Below are 22132 nucleotides of genomic sequence, written 5' to 3' on the forward strand. Positions count from 1 at the left end.
ACTGATATGACGAGAAAGATCGACGTAAGCTTAGCTCATCGTCAAAAATTGTGCTCCGGGAAGGAGCAGGTAGCACAGTTAAAATTTTGCATGAAGATGATATAGCCGATCAGGCTAAGGAATGACTGGAAGGATTATTAAACTCGTAAGCACTAAAATTACTTAGAGTTATTGAATCGGAGTGCGGAATCGATTCACTTATTGGTGTTCTCGATTGACAAACAACCTAAACCCATGAAGTGACAAAGACAGGGTAAGGTAGTACTCCATCAATACTTCATAAGATGTAGTGCAATGGCATGATATCCTCGAGTTACCGGGGGTAATACTCGAAGGTAGATCATAATAGAGGTTGGGCAGGCGTATTGACCTGCAGAAGATAAGTGATTTAACTTGTCCAAGAAATGGGATCAAAGGGGAACACTCATGGTCAGAACCACGGTTGCAAAGGATCAAGTCCCAGATATAAGATGATCTTATACCATGGGGATAATTAATTTTAAGAGAAGCTTGCATGATAAGTTCCACATTGGGTCCATGGGCATGAACACAAAGTTCAAGGTCGACTCCCACTTCTTCAATGCATAACCTTCCATTCACTTCTTGCTTCGAAGTGTTGAAATTATATCTGGCAAAACGCCAGAAGAGTATGACTCGTGAAAACTCTCGGGTTCACATGGATTAGGGATGGCATAGGTTCAACCCATAGGGGCATCTTAGGAACATATACCACAAACTCGAAGAGTAAATAACACAAGCTCGGAAGGTAGAGCATGGTTGACAAAAGCAGAGGATACAAATTGTCAAAGACATTATGTATCATGGGAATAACTCACAAGAATTTTGAATGTGAAGGATACTATCGGATAATAACCCAGCAATGGGCCTACCGGTCCAAAATGGAGCTGATGTGAGTATCGGTACTCAATCAGAGGAAGAAAGAATGCAAAGGCATCAGATTATAGAACATCTGAATAATTTGATGCTTAGATAACAAAGGAATTATGATTTCCAAAACGAAGGATCAGAAGCAGACGCTCTGATCAAGGATGGATAAGTAGAATAGACCTAGGGGCACAATCGATGACAAATAGATTGGTCAAGAACCAGCTCATGTTCAAAATGACGCCTGAGCCGGAAAAATAATTTAGAAGGATCAACTGATGATTGCGTGCTTTCACACACATGTGAATCGATAGGATCAAAATGATGGTGTCAAAGGATACTAATGAATATTGCTACACATATTGAAAGCATCCATAATGCAAGCAGACAAGTATTTGCAGAGCAATAGTTTGAAGAGGATTCTCGAAAGATCGGATAGTATTTACAAGTATTTTGAAAAGTATATGAACAACTGGGGATGAGCGGACCCCGGTTAAGTGAATTATCCTTAGTGCAGAAAGAAGCTGCAAAGCAGAAGGCACAAGTATTCTCGGAACAACGGAGAGTGCTAGGGGTATCTTGTAACAACATGAGCAATTGGGGATGAAGGTACAAGCGGCAAGGAGGTTATTCACGAGGATTACCGGTGGTCAGGAACTGTGAGGCAGTGGGCACAGAGTCTCGAGAAACATCAAGGAGTATCCGCAGAATCTTCTGGCGAATCAAGCGATCATCGGTAATGTTGGGGCTCTCCGGGAGGAAGTGGGTACGAGAACCTAATGTCAGAGTTAGTAAAATGTTTACCCTGAATAGAAGAGAGATCAGAATCCCAGAGTATAGACGAGGAATAAAAGATCCTAATACCACTCAATGGCGACGTGCGCCCGTAAGACACACAACCATGTTATTAAAAGTTTTTCAGTGACTAGACTCAACTTCGGCCAAGGAGTTGGAAAGGGGGCTACCTACAGGCAGTCGGCTCTGATACCAACTTGTGACGCCCTCGATTCAATCGTACACTAATCATACACGCAAATGTGTACGATCAAGATCAAGGACTCACGGGAAGATATCACAACACAACTCTAGACACAAATTAAAATAATACAAGCTTTATATTACAAGCCAGGGGCCTCGAGGGCTCGAATACATAAGCTCGAATACACAAGAGTCGGCGGAAGCAACAATATCTGAGTACAGACATAAGTTAGACAAGTTTGCCTTAAGGAGGCTAGCACAAAAGCAACAACGATCGAAAAGGCAAGGCCTCCTGCCTAGGAGCCTCCTAACTACTCCTGGTCGTCGGCAGTCTCCACGTAGTAGTAGGCATCAACGGTGGCATCTGGCTCCTGGGCTCCGACATCTGGTTGCATCAACTGGAAAGAAGAAGAAAGGGGGAAAAGGGGGGAGCAAAGCAACCATGAGTACTCATCCAAAGTACTCGCAAGCAAGGATCTACACTACATATGCATCGGTGTCGATGAAAAGGGTAGTCTATGTGGACTGAACTGCAGAATGCAAGAAGAGAAGGGAAAAGCCTAGCCTATCGAAGACTAGCATCTTCAAGCAACACCCAGCATCTTGCAGCATCAGAAGAGAGATAAGAGTAGCATAAAGTAAAGTAGTAGTAGTGTTATCAACCTTGGCCAGAGATCCTTTCTCGACTCCCTGCGAGAAAGCAATCCCAGAGCCATACTATCCATTTATCACCTCATATCCAAGTCTCATCTCAAGTATCCAATTCTAGTTGTATCGATCATGATACAACTCCAAGTGTCCATTACCGTAGGACAGGCTATCGATAGATGTTTTCTTCCCTGCAGGGGTGCACCAACTTACCCACCACGCTTGATTAACTCCGGCCGGACACACTTTCCTGGGTCATGTCCGGCCTCGGCCTAACTATACGCCGCAACCCGACGTAGGCTTAATAGAGAGGTCAGCACGCCGGACTAAACCTATGCCCCCAGGGGTCATGGGCCATCTCCCCGGGAACTCCTGCACGTTGCGAACGTGGCCGGTGAGCAGACATAGCTCTTCCTTCAAAAAGGCAAGTGCTTACGCATTCTAACCCGGTGCGCGCCGCTCAGTCGCTGACGTCTATTAAGCTTCGGCTGATGTATATGACGCAGAACGCCCATACTATGCCGACGTGATGGTTAGTGCTATCAGGCCAGAGGCCCCTCGGATCAAATATCCAAATCGTAGTGTATTAGGAGCACACGGTAACAAGCAGAGACTCACGAAAGATGTGACCCCCTCGCCCCGTCTTGAGGACTTGCAGAAAGGGCTAGGAATGCCCAGCCACGCCTCGTAATTATCTCGCGGGCACCCTCCAGGTCAACCCGTCTCCACATCACTCGTGGGTACCCCTCAGGTTCGACCCGCCTTTCCAAGTAACAGTTGTAAAGTCCAAGTATCCGTGTGCCAAACATCAAGGGGAAAACCCGAGGAATCACCCCCGGTGAATTCCACTTGATGTAATCATCAAGGTGAATGTAAGAGGAACCACTCCCGAGGTTCACACTTGAGGGGTTGCATGACAGAGTCGTATCGGAAGTGGTTAAGGCAGAATCACCCTCGATGACCACGACCGAATAGCTACACTACAGGGTTAACATCAGAAGTGTTGTAGAGGTCTCACCCTCGGCACTCGATAGTAACCCAGTAGTGTCGAGCAACTAAGGGGAAAGTGATGTGCGGTGTCGGGGCCTGGTCTTCGATCCCGTTGATCGGGTCTTCAATGATGAAGCAGGGGCAACAAGGACAAGGTGGGGGTCACTGATGGATCACTAACCAACCTATACTAAGCAGTTTAGGATAAGCAGGTAGGTAACAATAAGCAGGTTACAAAGGCAGGCTATGCATCAGAATAGGAGCAATCTATTACAATAGCAAAATCTAATGCAAGCATGAGAGAATGGAATGGGCGATATCGGGATGATCAAAGGGGGGGCTTGCCTGGTTGCTCTGGCAAGGAGGGGTCATCGTCGACGTAGTCGATCACAGGGGCGGCATCGGTCTCGGGGTCTACCGGAGAGAAGAGGGGGAAGAAACAATAAATATAAGGCAAAAATAGCATCACAAAGCATAACATGGCAATATGATGTGCCGGGTGTGACCTAATGTATGGCTACACGATATAGGTGACGGGGGAATTCAACTCGGAATGTTTTCCCGGTTCCGGACCTGTGCAAGACAGATGACCGGTGGGGGAAAGTTCCATGTTCAGCATGCTAGGGGCATGTGACAGATGAACGAACTGTGTATTCGGATTCGTTGGATTTTTCTGAGCAACTTTCATGTAGAAAACATTTTCATCCGAGTTAAGGTTTATTTTCTATGTTTTTTCAAAGATTAAACCATTTTCTGAAATTATTTATATTAACAGAAATGGAATATGATGTCAGCATGACGTGTTGATGACGTCTGCAGTCAACAGACTCGCTGACCAGGTCAAACATGACCTGTGGGTCCAGTGGGACCCACATGTCATTCTCTGTTAGCTTAACAGTGGATTAAACAAATTTAGCAGGGTTAATTAGGGGTGTGGGCCCCAGGTGTCAGTGAGTGTTTATGTTAAACTAGTTACATTTATTTAAAAAAATGTTTATTAGACTAATTAACAGAGGGGACCCACATGTCAGTGGCTGGGGCTGCCCAGTCAGTACATTGACTGGGTCAACCCAGTCAACGGGGGTCAGCGGGGCCACTGGGACCACCGGACAGCGACCCAGCGGGTGGCCCCGAGGCGGCCACGTCGGCGCGGCCGGCGGTGAAGCTCCGGCGATGCAGATCGTGGCGGCGCAGCTCGGGACTTCGCCGGAAACGTGCTACGGGGCACTGTTTGGTCCGCGCGATAGCGCGTTCGAAAGCGGAGGCGAAGCCGCGTCGTTTTGGGGCTACGGCACGGCCGGAGCGGGGGTGCATCGATGGCGGCGACCTCAACGGCGGAGGTCAAAGCTCGGGCACGGGTGGAATCGGGCTAGGAGCACGGGCGGAGGCGCGGCGAGGTGCGCTGGGCTGCTCGAAGCATGCTGGGCACGGTGCTGTGCTCGACAGAGCTCGACGACGAGCATGGCCACGACGACTATGGAGCGGGGCAGAGGCAAGCTATGACGATGGCGGCGAGCAAACTAGAGAGTGAGGCGGCCTACGCGAATGAGGGGAGAGGGGAAGGAGGGGGAGAAGCTCACGGCGAGGCTGTAGGGGGACGGCAGCGTGCTCGGGGAGGTCTCAATGCAGTGAATCAAGGCAGCGGAGGTCGGCGATCGAGAGATGGGGAAGACGGCGTCGACGGCGATCCCGAGCCTCCGAGCGTGAATAGTGGCGCGTAGATGACGGAGAGGACGATGGCGGTCCACCTCGGCACGGGCGGACGGCAAGGAGGGCACGGTGGCTGCGTGGGCGAGCTCGTTCATGGCGGCGCAGCTCGGGTGCGGTCTATGGGGAGGAGAATGGGAGAGGGGGGGAAACTGAGGGGCGTCTAGGGTTAGGGTTCGGTTGGGGGCGTCGTCGGGGACTTGAGGTCGCCTCGGAGCCGCCTGATGGTCACCCCGTGGCTGAACCGAGCTGTGGACGACGCACGGGCGTCCACCGTGCTCTTGTGAACAGGAGGTAGGTGGTGACCCGGTTAGCAGGCTGGGCCGGCCACTTTGTTGGCAGGCCTAAGTGCACAAAGCACTTTGCCCCTTTTCTTTTCCTCCTTTTCCATCTCCTTTTCTGGTTTTGCTTATATTTTTTTAACAGGGAGAGAAAGGGAAATATTTGGTCAACTATTTCACTTAGGAAGAATTTGGGAGGTGTCCCATTAAATCCTTGGTGATTATAGACAGTGCCACAAATATTTTGGAGACCAGAAGAATTCATTTGGTATTTTTCATAAGTAGGATAGCATTTAAAAATGCTGAATTGGTGCTGTCATAATTGCTAATGCTCATCTTTACAAAATTGATCTTGTTTTCCTTAACAAATAATTGTTATGGAATTTTTGACAAATGATGAACATTTTTCCAGCAACTTTTGAGCAACTTCAAACTTCACTTGAATTTGAATTGGCTGGAATTTCAAATGGGATATTGAGCAAAGGTGGTTAAGCACTGTTTGGGAAAATGATTAGCTTAATCACAGAGGGTTACTGTAGCATGACACTGGGGGTGTTACAGGCCCGTAGAAGGCCCATTGATGCTACGGCCCGTAGAAGGCCCATTCTTTCTACGACCCTAAGACGGCCCATTGTTTCTACGGCCCGTAGGAGCCCATGGTAACTACAGTAAATTTGTAGCCCATGGTTATTGTGGCCTAGTTTTAAAAAATAGGTTATTGCGGCCACTAGCAAACCGCAGAAAAAGAATGTCACTGACTACAAGCAAACAAATAAAACAAGACAACAAGGAAATAAATAAGCAAGCAACTTACGCTAGGCTATCACGGCTATTACACATATTACATCCACTGGGTATCAAAGTTCGCCACCAGTGCAAATATAGGGAACAAAGCAGCATATCATATACACTGGTTGTCAAACTTAGCGACCAGTGTAAATAAACGCCGCAGCAAAACAAGTCCAGAACTGAAACCAAAGATCTCAAGAAACAATATCTTGGGTACCCATAATGCTTGCAAGATGCTTAGCAAGCTTATTAACTTTCTCTTGTTTGGCGCTTAAATCCTCCAGCGCTTGCTGTTGCACCAGAAAGTAGGCACCTGAATTCTACAGGGACTTCCTCAGTCCTTCAGCTTCCTGTTGCAGCACATCTGATCGATGTCTTTCAACTTGAAGTTGAGCTCAAGATGACGAACTGATTCAGGCAGCGAGTTCGAAGAGCTTGTGCCAGCAGTAGTGGCCAGTAACTCGAACACTACATCAAGACAGGACTTTTGGGTTCTCTCACTGTCGTCAAGGTAGTTTTTATCAGCTTTCTTGTAGACCAACAGGGATGTCTCACTATCTTGAACCTTATCTGCATTACTTCCTTTACCATTGCATAACGAGGTACTGTTCTCCAATATTTTGTCCGCATTCTAAAAGAGAAACAAGCAGACACATCACAGGTTTACCATGTTGTATATGAAACTCATTTTGGTAAATCAGTTCAGTAGTAAAGTGCACAGGATAACAACATGAAACAAACATATATCTATGTACCATGGTCATTTTATGGTCTATATCATTCTAGTTTTTGTTGCCAAATCAAGATAGAGACATAGTTCAAATAATATTTGTTCAAGGCAAAGAAGAATAGACATAATATAAGTGTGGGAAACTATAGAGCAATAACAACACTTGTAATGCGCATGACATGACAACATAACTATTTGTTCAATTGAAACTGAAATCAACATAGAGCAAGTTACAACAGCAAACCAGTTAAAGAAACAGGTGTAAAACATACCTGTTGCGCCATTGGAGTTTCAATTCCATCCTTCAAATTTGAAAATAGTTTGTCTGAGTAAATACAGTGAAGCCAGAGCAAAGGAGTATGAACCATAGCTACAGAACCTGACCTGAGAACAATTCTTCTTCTCCTTTAAGCGTTGAGTTGGGATTCGGAGTGGTGGTCCTCGTGCTTTGGGCACTGCAGTTCCCTTACTAACTGCTCGTGTTTGGGTGCTCTGTGGTGGAGATGGTGTTGTGTCAACTGGAACTGGGTTACTATCTGCTGGGGTTGGGGTTAGAAGGGGTGTAGCTGGTTCTCTGTCGAACTGGGTAGGGGTACAGTCTGCGAGAGTCTGGGTTATGTGTGGTGGGGCTGGTTCTTGGGCAAGTACAACCGTGGTTCTATCTGCATCAACTGGTAGCACTATCTTTTCTGAAGACCGTGTTGTTACTCCCTTAGATACTGCCATCACCCTCTCCAATTCAAATGGCTGCTAAACAAGAAAAGTAATTGAATGTACAGACATTGTATGATAGACAGGTGCAATGGATAGTGGGAATAAAAGAGAGCATGAAATAATTCACATTTATGTTGTCTAACCAAACAGGATAGCATGACACAACTTCACATATATGATGGCTAACTAAACAGGATAGCATGGCACAATTTCACATTATGATGGCTAACTAAAAAGATGGAAAGACATAGTTCAAAATATGATGACTATGTAAACAGGACGACATGATATAACTATATAATGTGTTTGTTAAATAGGGTGGCATGCCATAATTCACATACATGCCGCCTATGGAAACATTATAGCATGATATAATTCCCGGATAGAATGACATAATTCAAAATATGATGACTTTAAACACTAAACATGATGAGATGATATAACTATATGATGTCTTTATTAAATGGGTTGCCATGCCATAATTCAGATAGATGCTGTGTATGTAAACATGATGGCATGATATAATTCAAATATATGATTTATATAGTAAGCAAGTAAGTAGATGGCAATCCATATATGATGTAAAAACTAAGCAATGCAAGACAACATGCATGACATGGGTAATATAACCCTGCCAAGTTTGAGCATAGACCTCGGGGGGTAAATAGGACTGGTCATCAGTCTCTGAATCCTCCTCTGAGGAGCTCTTTGTATCCAGCAGGATGTCTGCTTCAGCAGGTAGCATTGTCTGCTTTGAATACCTTGTTTTCACTCCAGATACTTCCATCACCGCTTCAAATGGCTGATGCACAGGAAGAGTAGTTGAATATACAAACGTTGTCGACAAATGGAACATGTAATACAAAAAATGATAGCATGATATAATTCACATACATGATGATTGGCTCAACAGCATGGCATTGCATAATTCACATATATAATGCCTTTGCAACAAGATGGCATTGCATAATTCACATATATAATGCCTTTGCAACAAGATAGCATTGCATAATTCACATATATAATGTCTTGCAACAAGATGGCAATGCATAATTCACATATATGGTAATTAGACACTAAACAGGTGGCATTCACACAAAGCATGTCTAAACTAATCAAATGACATAACAATGCAAGACACCATACGCACGATATGAGCAGCATAACCCTGCCAAGTTAGAGCATACACCTTGGGGGGAAATAGGACTAGTCATCTGTCTCTGAATCCTCCTCTGAGGAGCTATCCGTAACCAGCGAGATATGCGCTTCGTCAGATAGCATAGTCTGCTCTGAAGACTTTGTTTTCACTCCAGAGTTTTCCATCACCGTGTCAAATGGCTGATGCACACGAAGAGTAGTTGAATGTACTAACATTGTTGACAAATGTAATACATAACGAAAAAAAGGATGGCCTGATATAATTCACATATAAGATGACTAGCTAAGCAGAATGGCATTGCAAAATTCACATATATGATGCCTGGCTAAACAAGATGGCATTGCATAATTCACATAAACGATGAATAAACTAAACAGATGGCATTCACACAAAGCATGTCTACACTAAGCAGTTGACATATTTGATGTATAAAGTAAGCAATGTAGGGCACCATATGCATGATATAACCAACATCGGCATGCCAAGTTAGAGCAAAGACCACAGGGGGTAAATAGGAGTGGTCTTCTCCTTCTGAATCCCCCTCAGAACAGATATCTTCCTCTCGATTACAATCCGAAATGGGTGGAGAGGGGCTGCCTTTGCGCCTACCATGGAGCGACGTTTGCATGAAATTTTATTGCCACACAAGGCTCCACTACTAGAAAAACGGCTATAGCTAATATGGACATTAATGGCGCACCATGTATGTGAAGCGCCACTGCTATATAGCAGTGGCGCACCAGATATGGGTGCGCCATTAGTGGCCATATTACTAATGGCCCACTTAGTGTGTGGTGCGCCATTACTAGTTTTGTCCTGGCCCCACACCCCTCCCCAGACTTACCAGTGGCGCACCAGAGAAAAGTGCGCCATTACTAGTTTTAACTAGTAATGGCGCACCTGTAAGAGATGCGCCATTGCTATCTATATGTATGGCGCACCCCCTACCAATGCGCCATTGCTATCACCCCTTATGCCCTCCCTCTAGTCATGTTCTCTCCCCTCCCCTTCCTCCTGACACACCCACCCACCTCCCTCGACTTCTAGATCGGGAAGCCCCAGCCGCCCGCCTCTTCCTCTCCCTCCCGACCACGGTGAGCCACCTTCCACGACGAGCAATCCGAGGAGCTCCGACTCCCTCTTCTTCTCCCCCACCCCCACTGGCGACGGAGGCGAGGTGAAAATTCCCCACCAACTGGAGCGCTTGCCTGTCGATGGAGGTCTCAGCCAGGCTCCGCCCGCCATCTCCCGCCTCGACGGCGCCGCCCCGCCGCGGCGGAGGGTCCCTGCGACGGCTGCTTCCTTCGGCCCGGCCCACCTCCCGAGCGGTATCCGGCAAGGTGCTTCCGAGTGCGTAGGCTAACCACTCTCCAGCCGCCGCGCCCCTCTCTCCCCTCTCCTCGCAATGGCGGTCGCGCCTCACCAGCCCATCACGCCCGCCCCCGCCCCCGCGAGCGGCGGCGACACGTTCCGCCTGGGCTTCGTCGGTGCGGGGAACCTGGCCGAGAGCATCGCGCGCGGCATCGGGCGTCCTCCCGGCCTCCGCCGTCCGCACCGCGCCCCACCGCCGCCCCGAGCGCGGTGCCGCCTTCGCCTCCCTCGGCGCCACCATCCTCGCATCCAATGCCCAGGTCGGTCCGCCGGCCTCCTGCTCCTTCCCACATCTAATTCACCCCGCCTTCCCTCACTCCGCTCGAAGCAGCCAAGCATCTCTGTCTGTCTGTCACGTGTTCATGCTTGATAGCCACTCCGTATCTCACTTGATGTTTTTCCTTCTCGTCGTAGGTTGTCGACGACAGCGATGTGATCGTCATCTCCGTCAAGCCCCAGATTGGTAAGTGTACAAACTCGTATCATTAGCCCCTCAAGGCAATCAATCATTGATGCGTTTCTTCTCCAGATAGTATTTGCTTAGTCCCTGAAAGCAATCGCTGACGCCTCGGATTTAACGATTTGGGCTTTTGTTTTGCACGCTTATGAGATTATCCACATATGAAATTGCAGTGAAGCAGGTTCTGGTTGAGCTCAAGCCCTTGTTGTCTGAAGAAAAGCTTCTGGTCTCCATTGCCGCTGGCATCAAAATGAAAGATTTGCAGGTCAGTCAGTGTGCATTCACGGTCTATTCCCTTTAATGATAGAATCTTATGCACATATGCAGTACTATGAAATATCAGAGCTATTCTGGTAAGATTGATATGTAGGTTCTAGCATTGAAAACATGACAATGCCGGTAGTATTATCAATGGTTCAGTCAGCGCCTCAACAGCGTCTGCACTACTTCTAATATTATTTGTCAGTAGCTTTTTTCTGCACCTTTTTCTTTCAGTTCTTAGTGCTGCTGCCCCATGAACACATTTTTTTAATTTGGCTGTACATTCAAAAGAAGCCTTTGTTAAGTATACACTCCAAAATTCAGTTAACAGTAGCCTAACTGAATTTTCTGTTTCTGAATTTATAAACTCACCTTATATTCAGTTTATAAATTAATAGTAGCTTCAAAATTAAGTATCATTCGCATGGATCAACTGTTATTTTATTTTGTTGAGGATAAAGTTCAGATCATGAATAATGGCATTACAAGTGAACTTGGCACAATTACACATGTCCTGAACCTCATAGAATCTGACACTAGCAAGTCTTCATTGGCATGCAAGTACTACTTTTACATTGTCATGACAGGAACAATTAATTTGACATGTATCATTGGTACTGCTAAAACATTTCGTTCATGTTTCAACAAATTTGGTGAAGACCACTTCATATGTATTTTGCATATATGAATTATCTCCTGTTGCTTTCTAAGATGTTAGTTTTTTCAGTTCTAGCCCTCCTATCTTTAATTCCTTGCTGCTGGACTACCTGTAGGACAACGAGTTCATCTGCAGCAGCTATCGCTATGAGCAGTTCGTCCGCGACGCGCTCCGCAGCGTCTTCGCCGGAAACAACGAGATCCTCAACGTGTGGAAGTAAGTCGCCGGCCATCTGTTTCCTAATGAATTTTCTTTCTAGCTCAATGTGATCGGATCTGACTAGTACGTTCAGATTTGCTCTTGTTTTCTTTTCAAATAGTACTAGTAGTCTATATTCCAGCTGTGCGACTACCTGTAGCCACTTGAACCGATGAGAATTCTTCAAGCCTACCTATAGCCACTTGAACTGATGTCTATCTCAGATCTGCTCATCTAAAAAATCCAAGTGGAGTAGTATACTGGTAGTATAGTATAATAATATTATCAAAAGGTAAATGCCCTGATTATTTAGCTCTGTCAGATAAATACTCGTCGAAAGTGGGCTCCTATCAAAATTCATTTCCATTATAATCTTACTCATACAATATTCACACCATGTAATTCTAGAAATATATGCTCATATCTAGTTCTACATAAAAAATGACAGTATTGACATGTTATAAATAGTTTGTTTGTCTTTCTGTTTATTTTGTTACATTTTGCAGGGATAAAGTGAAGAAAAAGAAGAAAAGATCACTAGAAGATTAGTTTTAGGATTTTCTTTTATTTCCTTGCAATTTTCCTTTTATTGGATACTTGTAAAGACATTGTAATATTCTTACTGTAATAAAATGATTCTATTTCATTTTTTGTTTTTAAATTATTTTTCCTTATAGGTTGTTTTCTGTAAATTTGGATTTTTTTGTTTTCCAAATACATTACTAGTGGCGCATTTAAGCCCTTATTAGTGGCGCACCTTCCTTTATTACTAGTGGCACACCTATAAGGCTATTAGTGGCGCACCTGGAAGGAATACCAGTGGAGCACCTAAGGGTTAGTAGTGGCGCACCATGTGGTGCGCCACTGGTATTTGGATTACTAATGGCGCATCAAAGGTGCACCATTACTAACAATTACTAGTGGCGTGTTAATAGTGGCGCATCTATAGTGCGCCATTAATAGCAAAAACTGGTGCGCCACTAACAACCTTTTTTCTTGTAGTGCTCGTCCCTTTTGCTCTACATGTTCAGTTCCACTGTGTACAATAACTGACATGCATAGGAATAAAACATAGTGAGATTATGTAAGGAGTGCATGCAGAAATCCAGAGTGATGGTAGCAACCTGTGGATAGACCCAAAACCAATGATAGCAGGCAGATAATGGCTTCAGTTAAAAAATACAGATAATGGCTTCTTTACTGTTTGTTTCCCACCCAACATGAAACTCATAGTAGACACAAGAGATTAACCAGATAGTAGATAGATACTATTGATTGCGGCCCCGATATGTACCCCACAACCATTTAAAAACTCAACTTTGACCATTAGTTTGGAGCTGAGTCTAATCGGTGAACAGGACGATAAAGTAGAATGTAATATTAAGCGATGCATAATGTAAGCAGACACGAAAGAGTGTGACCTCTCTTGCGGACCCGTGTAGTCCTCAAGGTCATTTGCTCGGTTGCTGATGGTAATGCAGTTGTCATGGCTGCCGGCGGCGGGGAAGAAGATCTGAGGCGGCGAAAGACAGTCTGGAGGCCGGATCCCTGTTGTGTTGGACCCTTCTGTCGTTGGAGCAGCAGAGCTTGGGTGGACAACGGCGCAGCAGGAGCGGAATAAACCACACAAGGTTTTCTTTGACAACTATCTGTAAGAGAAGTAATTCTGTAAGGGCTCGTTTGAATTGGAGGATTCTAACAATGCAGGGATAGGAAATACACAGTAATAGGATAGGAATGCACATGCAAAACAAAGAATTTAAAAACACATGATTTCTGCCAATCTGGGTGTTTGGTTCACAAGAATTGGAAGATCACAGGATACAAAGAAGCATGCTGAGATTAAGTCAAACCACAAGAAAATGTACGGTTATAATGCTATTATGCTACTATCTCTTAGTCTTGTCCTTTGATACGTCTCCGTCGTATCTATAATTTTTTATTGTTCCATGCCAATATTCTACAACCTTTACATACTTTTGGCAACTTTTTATATTATTTTTTGGGACTAACATATTGATCCAGTGCCCAGTGCCAGTTCCTGCTTGTTGCATATTTTTTGTTTCGCAGAAAATCCATATCAACCGGAGTCCAAACGGGATAAAAACTGACAGAGATTTTTTTTGGAATATATGTGATTTTTGGGACGCGATACGATGCCCGAGGGGGCCACGAGGCAGGGGGCGCTCCCCAGGGGGTCAGGCGCACCATGGGCCCTCGTGGCCACCCCGTAAGGCGGTTGGTGCCCTTCTTTCGCCGCAAGAAAGCTAATATCTGTATAGAGATCGTGTCCAAAATTCAGCCCAATCGGAGTTAAGGATCTCCGGTAATTTAAGAAACGGTGAAAGGGCAGAATCAAAGAACGCAAAAACAAAGAGAGACAGAAAGACAGATCCAATCTCGGAGGGGCTCTCGCCCCTCCCACGCCATGGAGACCATGGACCAGAGGGGAAACCCTTCTCCCATCTAGGGAGAAGGTCAAGGAAGAAGAAGAAGACGGGGGGCTCTCTCCCCCTCGCTTCCGGTGGCACCGGAGTGCCGCCGGGGCCATCATCGTCAGCGCAATCTACACCAACAACTTCACGGCAATCTACACCAACAACTTCACCGCCGTCATCACCAACTCTTCCCCCCTCTATGCAGCGGTGTAACCCCTCTTTTGTCCGTTGTAGTCTCTACTTAAGCATGATGCTCAACGCTATATATTATTTCCCAATGATGTATGACTATCCTATGATGTTTGAGTAGATCCGTTTTGTCCTAAGGGTTAATTGATGATCGTGATTGGCTTGAGTTGCATGTTTTATTACTGGTGTTGTCCTATGGTGCTCTCCATGTCGCGCAAGCGTGAGGGATCCCCGCTGTAGGGTTTGCAATATGTTCATGTTTGCTTATTGTCTGTGTTGCGTGAGTGACTGAAACACAAACACGGATAAGTGGGTCATGGTGTATGGGAATAAAGAGGACTTGATACTTTAATGCTATGGTTGGGTTTTACCTTAATGATCTTTAGTAGTTGCGGATGCTTGCTAGAGTTCCAATCATAAGTGCATATGATCCAAGAAGAGAAAGTATGTTATCTTATGCCTCTCCCTCAAATAAAATTGCAATAATGATTACCGGTTTAGTTATCGATTGCCTAGGGACAAATAACTTTCTTGTGTGACAAAAAGCTGTCTACTAAAACTAACTTAGTTGTGTCTTCTTCTAAACAGCCCCTACTTTTTATTTTCGCGCTCTTTATTATCTTGCAAACCTATCCAACAACACCTACAAGTAGTTTCATACTTGTTCTAGGTAAAGCGAACGTTAAGCGTGCGTAGAGTTGTATCTGTGGTCGAAAGAACTTGAGGGAAAATTTGTTCTACCTTTAGCTCCTCGTTGGGTTCGACACTCTTACTTATCGAAAGAGGCTACAATTGATCCCCTATACTTGTGGGTTATCAAGACCTTTTTCTGGCGCCGTTGCCGGGGAGTTATAGCGCGGGGTGAATATTCTCGTGTGTGCTTGTTTGTTTTATCACTAAGTAGCTTTTATTTGTTGTTCTAAGTTGTTCTCTATCTTTATTTATGGATAAGGAACACGAAATACCAACAAAATTAGGTGTACTTGCTACTCATGGAGATGGGGAACCTCCTAAAACCCTCGATGCTCATTATGTGAAAGAAATTATGTACTACTTTGATAATCTTGAGAAAACCCCATTCAACTTTATAATGGGAGACATGTTGGATCAACGTGAATACTTTAGGGATTATCGCTTGACTCAAAAAGGGAAACTATTATGGGATCAAATTTATATGTTGCGTTGGTATGCTAGGCAACTATGCTTGAGATATGATTATACTTGTTGCTCTAGGATGAAGGCTCGACACCTTCCCTTTTCATGCAAATTTAATGATAATGAAACCTTTGCTTCTTATGCTAGAGGTATATATGATTACTATGATGTGGAACGAATAGAAGAATTCGTTGCTTTTATGGGTGCTTATGAAATTGAATCCTTGTTTAAAGAGTGTGAAAATCTTGATGATGCGTTTACAGACCTGAAAATTTTGCTATACTTAAATATTGCTATGACAATTATGAATTCAATTCCGATATTGATGATTTTATTGAGAAAGTCTCCGCTGTTGAAGAAGAGACTAATATTTTGCAGGAGTCTATGGAAGAAGAAATTGATGAAACTGTGAGCTCATTGGATGAAAAAGATGATGAGGAGAGCGAAGAAGAAAAGGAGAAAGAATGTATTAGCCACCCGTGCCCACCTTCTAATGATAGTAACCCTCCAACTCATACATTGTTTAATTTCCCTTCGAATTTACCGAAGGATGATTGCTATGATGACTGCTATGATCCCGTTGATTCTTTTGAAATATCCCTTTTTATGATGCTTGCTATGCTTGTGGCCAAGATGTCAATATGAATTATGCTTATGGAGATGAACTTGCTATAGTTCCTTATGTTAAACATGAAATTGTTGCTATTACACCCATGCATGATAGTCCTATTATCTTTTTGAATTCTCCCGACTACACTATATCGGAGAAGTTTGCCCTTATTAAGGATTATATTGATGGGTTGCGTTTTACTACTACACATGATTATTTTGATAGCTATAATATGCATGTGCTTGCTGCTCCTACTTGCAATTATTATGAGAGAGGAACTATATCTCCACCTCTCTATGTTTCCAACACGATAAAATTGCAAGAAACTGCTTATGCTATGTATTGGCCTTTACTTGATGTTCATGAATTGTTCTTGTATGACATGCCGATGCATAGGAAGAGAGTTAGACTTCGTCATTGCTTGATATATGTTGCTTTGTGATCACTACTAAATGCTAAATCATTGTTAATTAAAATTGGCTTTGATATACCTTGGGATCCGGGTGGATCCATTACTTGAGCACTATATGCCTAGCTTAATGGCTTTAAAGAAAGAGCTGCCGGGGAGACAACCTGGAAGTTTTAGGGAGTCATTTATTTCTTTTATGTGCTTTTATAATGTTTTTTTAAAGAGGGGAACCCAAAACTTTTTCAAAAAAGGAAAGTGAAAGTGAGAAAGACGAGCATTGTTAAAGTGGGAGCTAGCCTTGAACTTTGTTCATGCTCACGAAAACTTTCTCAATCTTGATTACAGCAACTTTTCAACAAAAATAATTATCCCCTTGTACAATTCCATTGTATTATAAAAATAATGTGCCAAGATTTGCCTTTAGGATGTTTACATTGCTTGTTGGTTTGTGCGGTGCAGAACAGAAACTTTGGTTGTAGTGCGCGATTTTACATTTTCTACTGGAACGTCAAACGGTTCTGAAACTTTTTGCACTGTCTTTCTATACAAATTGTTTATTTTTCTAATTTTGGCAGAATTTTTGGAGTACAGAGGTATGGTGAATTTTCAGATTACTACAGACTGTCTTGTTTAAGACAGATTCTGTTTTTGATGCATAGTTTGCTTGTTTTGATGAAACTATCGATTTCTATCAGTGGATTATGACATGGAAAAGTTATATTACAGTAGCTACAATGCAAAAAATATATGAATTGGTTTGCAACAGTACTTAGAGTAGTGATTTGCTTTATTATACTAACGGATCTTACCGAGTTTTCTGTTGAGTTTTGTGTGGATGAAGTGTTCAAAGATCGAGGAGGTCTCGATGTGAGGAGAAGGAGGAGAGGCAAGAGCTTAAGCTTGGGGATGCCCAAGGCACCCCAAGTAAATATTTAAGGAGACTCAAGTGTCTAAGCTTGGGGATGCCCCGGAAGGCATCCCATCTTTCTTCAACAAATATCGGTATGTTTTCAGATTCGTTTCGTTCATGCGATATGTGAAAATCTTGGAGCGTCTTTTGCATTTACTTTTCACTTTTCTTTGATGCACCATGCTGGTATAATATAGTCCATGGTTGATTTATAGAATGCTCTTTGCACTTCACTTATATCTTTTGAGTATGGCTTTATAGAATGCTTCATGTGCTTCACTTATATCATTTGAAGTTTGGATTGCCTGTTTCTCTTCACATAGAAAACCGCCATTTGTAGAATGCTCTTTTGCTTCAGTTATATTTGTTAGAGCGTGGGCATATCTTTTGTAGAAAGAATTAAACTCTCTTGCTTCACTTATATCTATTTAGAGAGTTGACAGGAACTGGTCATTCACATGGTTAGTCATAAAATCCTACATAAAACTTGTAGATCACTGAATATGATATGTTTGATTCCTTGCAATAGTTTTGTGATATAAAGATGGTGATATTAGAGTCATGCTAGTGGGTAGTTGTGGATTGTAGAAATACTTGTGTTGAAGTTTGTGATTCCCGTAGCATGCACGTATGGTGAACCGTTATGTGATGAAGTTGGAGCATGATTTATTTATTGATTGTCTTCCTTATGAGTGGCGGTCGGGGACGAGCGATGGTCTTTTCCTACCAATATATCCCCCTAGGAGCATGCGCGTGGAACTTTGTTTCGATGACTAATAGATTTTTGCAATAAGTATGTGAGTTCTTTATGACTAATGTTGAGTCCATGGATTATACGCACTCTCACCCTTCCATCATTGCTAGCCTCTTCGGTACCGTGCATTGCCCTTTCTCACCTCGGGAGTTGGTGCAAACTTCGCCGGTGCATCCAAACCCCGTGATACGATATGCTCTATCACACATAAGCCTCCTTATATCTTCCTCAAAACAGCCACCATACCTACCTATCATGGCATTTCCATAGCCATTCCGAGATATATTGCCATGCAACTTCCATCATCATCATATACATGACTTGAGCATTCATTGTCATATTGCTTTGCATGATCGTAAGATAGCTAGCATGATGTTTTCATGGCTTGTCCATTTTTTGATGTCATTGCTACGCTAGATCATTGCACATCCCGGTACACCGCCGGAGGCATTCGTATAGAGTCATACTTTGTTCTAGACATCGAGTTGTAATATTGAGTTGTAAGTAAATAAAAGTGTGATGATCATCATTATTAGAGCATTGCCCCAGTGAGGAAAGGATGATGGAGACTATGATTCCCCCACAAGTCGGGATGAGACTTCGGACTTTAAGAAAATAAAAGAGGCCAAAGAAGCCCAAATAAAAAAAAGAAGCCAAAGAAGCCCACCAAAAAAAGAAAAAAAAGAAAAAAAATGAGAGAAAAAGAGAGAAGGGGCAATGTTACTATCCTTTTACCACACTTGTGCTTCAGAGTAGCACTATTTCTTCATATAGAGAGTCTCTTGAGTTATCACTTTCATATACTAGTGGGAATTTTCATTATAGAACTTGGCTTGTATATTCCGATGATGGGCTTCCTCAAATGCCCGAGATCTTCATGAGCAAGCAAGTTGGATGCACACCCCACTTAGTTTCCAGTTTGAGCTTTCATACACTTATAGCTCCTAGTGCATCCGTTGCATGGAAATCCCTACTCCTCACATTGACATCAATTGATGGGCATCTCCATAGCCCATTGATTAGCCGTTTCGGTGTGGGACTTTCTTCTTTTTTGTCATCTCCACACAACCTCCACCATCATATTCTATTCCACCTATAGTGCTATGTCCATGGCTCACGCTCATGTATTGCGTGAAAGTTGAAAAGGTTTGAGAACATCAAAAGTATGAAACAATTGCTTGGCTTGTCATCAGGGTTGTGCATGACTTGAATATTTTTTGTGATGAAGATGGAGCATAGCCAGACCATATGATTTTGTAGGGATAACTTTCTTTGGCCATGTTATTTTGAAAAGACATGATTGCTTTATTAGTATGCTTGAAGTATTATTGTCTTCATGTCAAATGATAGACTATTGCTTTGAATCACTCATGTCTTAATATTCATGCCATGATTAGATTACATAATCAAGATTATGCTAGGTAGCATTCCACATCAAATATTATCTTTTTTGTCATTCACCTACTCAAGGACGACCAGGAATTTAGCTTGGGGATGCTGATACGTCTCCGTCATATCTATAATTTTTTATTGTTCCATGCCAAAATTCTACAACCTTTACATACTTTTGGCAAATTTTTATACTATTTTTTGGGACTAACATATTGATCCAGTGCCCAGTGCTAGTTCCTGTTTGTTGCATGTTTTTTGTTTCGCAGAAAATCCATATCAAACGGAGTCCAAACGGGATAAAAACTGACGGAGATTTTTTTTGGAATATATGTGATTTTTGGGAAAAAGAATCAACGCGATACGATGCCCGAGGGGGCCAAGAGGCAGGGGGCGCGCCCTGGGCCCTTGTGGCCACCCCGTAAGGCGGTTGGTGCCCTTCTTTCGCCGCAAGAAAGCTAATATCTGTATAGAGATCGTGTCCAAAATTCAGCCCAATCGGAGTTAAGGATCTCCGGTAATTTAAGAAACGGTGAAAGGGCAGAATCAAAGAACGCAAAAACAAAGAGAGACAGAAAGACAGATCCAATCTCGGAGGGGCTCTCGCCCCTCCCACGCCATGGAGACCATGGACCAGAGGGGAAACCCTTCTCCCATCTAGGGAGAAGGTCAAGGAAGAAGAAGAAGACGGGGGGCTCTCTCCCCCTCGCTTCCGGTGGCACCGGAGTGCCGCCGGGGCCATCATCGTCAGCGCAATCTACACCAACAACTTCACGGCAATCTACACCAACAACTTCACCGCCGTCATCACCAACTCTTCCCCCCTCTATGCAGCGGTGTAACCCCTCTTTCACCCGCTATAGCCTCTACTTAAACATGATCCACGAAAACCTAATTCCACCACCGCAACCTTCTGTACCCGTGAGATCCCATCTTGGGGCCTTTTCCGGCGTCCTGCCGGAGGGGGCATTGATCACGGAGGGCTTCTACATCAACACCATAGCCTCTCCGATGATGTGTGAGTAGTTTACCTCAGACCTTCGGGTCCATAGTTATTAGCTAGATGGCTTCTTCTCTCTTTTTGGTTCTCAATACAAAGTTCTCCACGATTCTAGTGGAGATCTATTCGATGTAATCTTCTTTTGCGGTGTGTTTGTAGAGACCGATGAATTGTGGGTTTATGATCAAGTTTATCTATGAACAATATTTGAATCTCCTCTGAATTCTTTTATGTATGATTGTTTATCTTTGCAAGTCTCTTCGAATTATCAGTTTGGTTTGGCCTACTAGATTGATCTTTCTTGTAATAGGAGAAGTGCTTAGCTTTGGGTTCGATCTTGTTGTGTCCTTTACCAGTGACAGTAGGGGCAGCAAGGCACGTATTGTATTGTTGCCATCGAGGATAACAAGATGGGGTTTATATCATATTGCATGAGTTTATCCCTCGACATCATGTCATCATACTTAAAGCGTTACTTTGTTCTTTTGAACTTAATACTCTAGATGCATGCTGGATAGCGGTCGATGTGTGGAGTAATAGTAGTAGATGCAGGCATGAGTTGGTCTACTTGTCTCGGACGTGATGCCTATATACATGATCATACCTAGATATTCTCATAACTATGCTCAATTCTGTCAATTGCTCAACAGTAATTTGTTCACCCACCGTAATACTAATGCTCTCGCGAGAAGCTACTAGTCAAACCTATGGCCCCCGGGTCTATTTTCCATCATATTAATCTTCCAACACTTAGCTATTTTTATTGCCTTTTATTTTACTTTGCATCTTTATCATAAAAATACCAAAAATATTATCTTATCATATCTATCAGATCTCACTCTCGTAAGTGACCATTGAGGGATTGACAACCCCTTTATCGCATTGGTTGCGAGGTTCTTGTTTGTTTGCGTAGGTGTGAGGGACTCGTGCGTGGTCTCCTACTGGATTCATACCTTGGTTCTAAAAAACTAAGAGAAATACTTACGCTACTTTACTGCATCACCCTTTCCTCTTCAAGGGAAAACAACCGCAGTGCTCAAGAGGTAGCAAGAAGGATTTCTGGCGCCGTTGCGGGGGAGTCTACGCACAAGTCTAGACATACCAAGTACCCATCACAAACTCTTATCCCTCGCATTACACTATTTGTCATTTTCCTCTCGTTTTCCTCTCCCCCACTTCACCTTTGCCGTTTTATTCGCCCCTCTTCCGTTCGTCTTTTTCGTTTGCTTGTGTTGCCATATGCCTTTTATGTGCTTGCATCTTCGCTTGCTAAAAATCTATTGTTATGGATCCTCATCCCCTTGCTAATCTTTTTAAGAGATCCAATTATGATGAACCAATTGCTAGTGAGTTTTGTGCACTAGATTATCTTTATGAGGTTTTGCTTGAAATTCATGAATCTAAAAATTGTGATGAAGTGTTGAAAGAAGAAACTTATGAAGTGATTCA

At 43.5% G+C, this 22132-nt stretch overlaps 1 protein-coding gene across 1 annotated transcript; it reads left to right on the top strand.

The window, feature by feature from the left end:
* The first annotated feature begins 4919 nt into the window (after nucleotides 1-4919).
* On the top strand, nucleotides 4920-12693 carry LOC120965003 (uncharacterized). The gene is made up of 5 exons (XM_040390119.3): nucleotides 4920-5148; nucleotides 10256-10512; nucleotides 10667-10715; nucleotides 10886-10977; nucleotides 11747-12693. The coding sequence occupies exons 1-5, from the start codon at nucleotides 4920-4922 to the stop codon at nucleotides 11849-11851; spliced, it is 732 nt and encodes a 243-aa protein (XP_040246053.1). The 3' UTR covers nucleotides 11852-12693.
* Nucleotides 12694-22132: the final 9439 nt, after the last annotated feature.

Source organism: Aegilops tauschii, chromosome 5, assembly GCF_002575655.3.
Source record: "Aegilops tauschii subsp. strangulata cultivar AL8/78 chromosome 5, Aet v6.0, whole genome shotgun sequence".
Taxonomy (NCBI): domain Eukaryota; kingdom Viridiplantae; phylum Streptophyta; class Magnoliopsida; order Poales; family Poaceae; genus Aegilops; species Aegilops tauschii.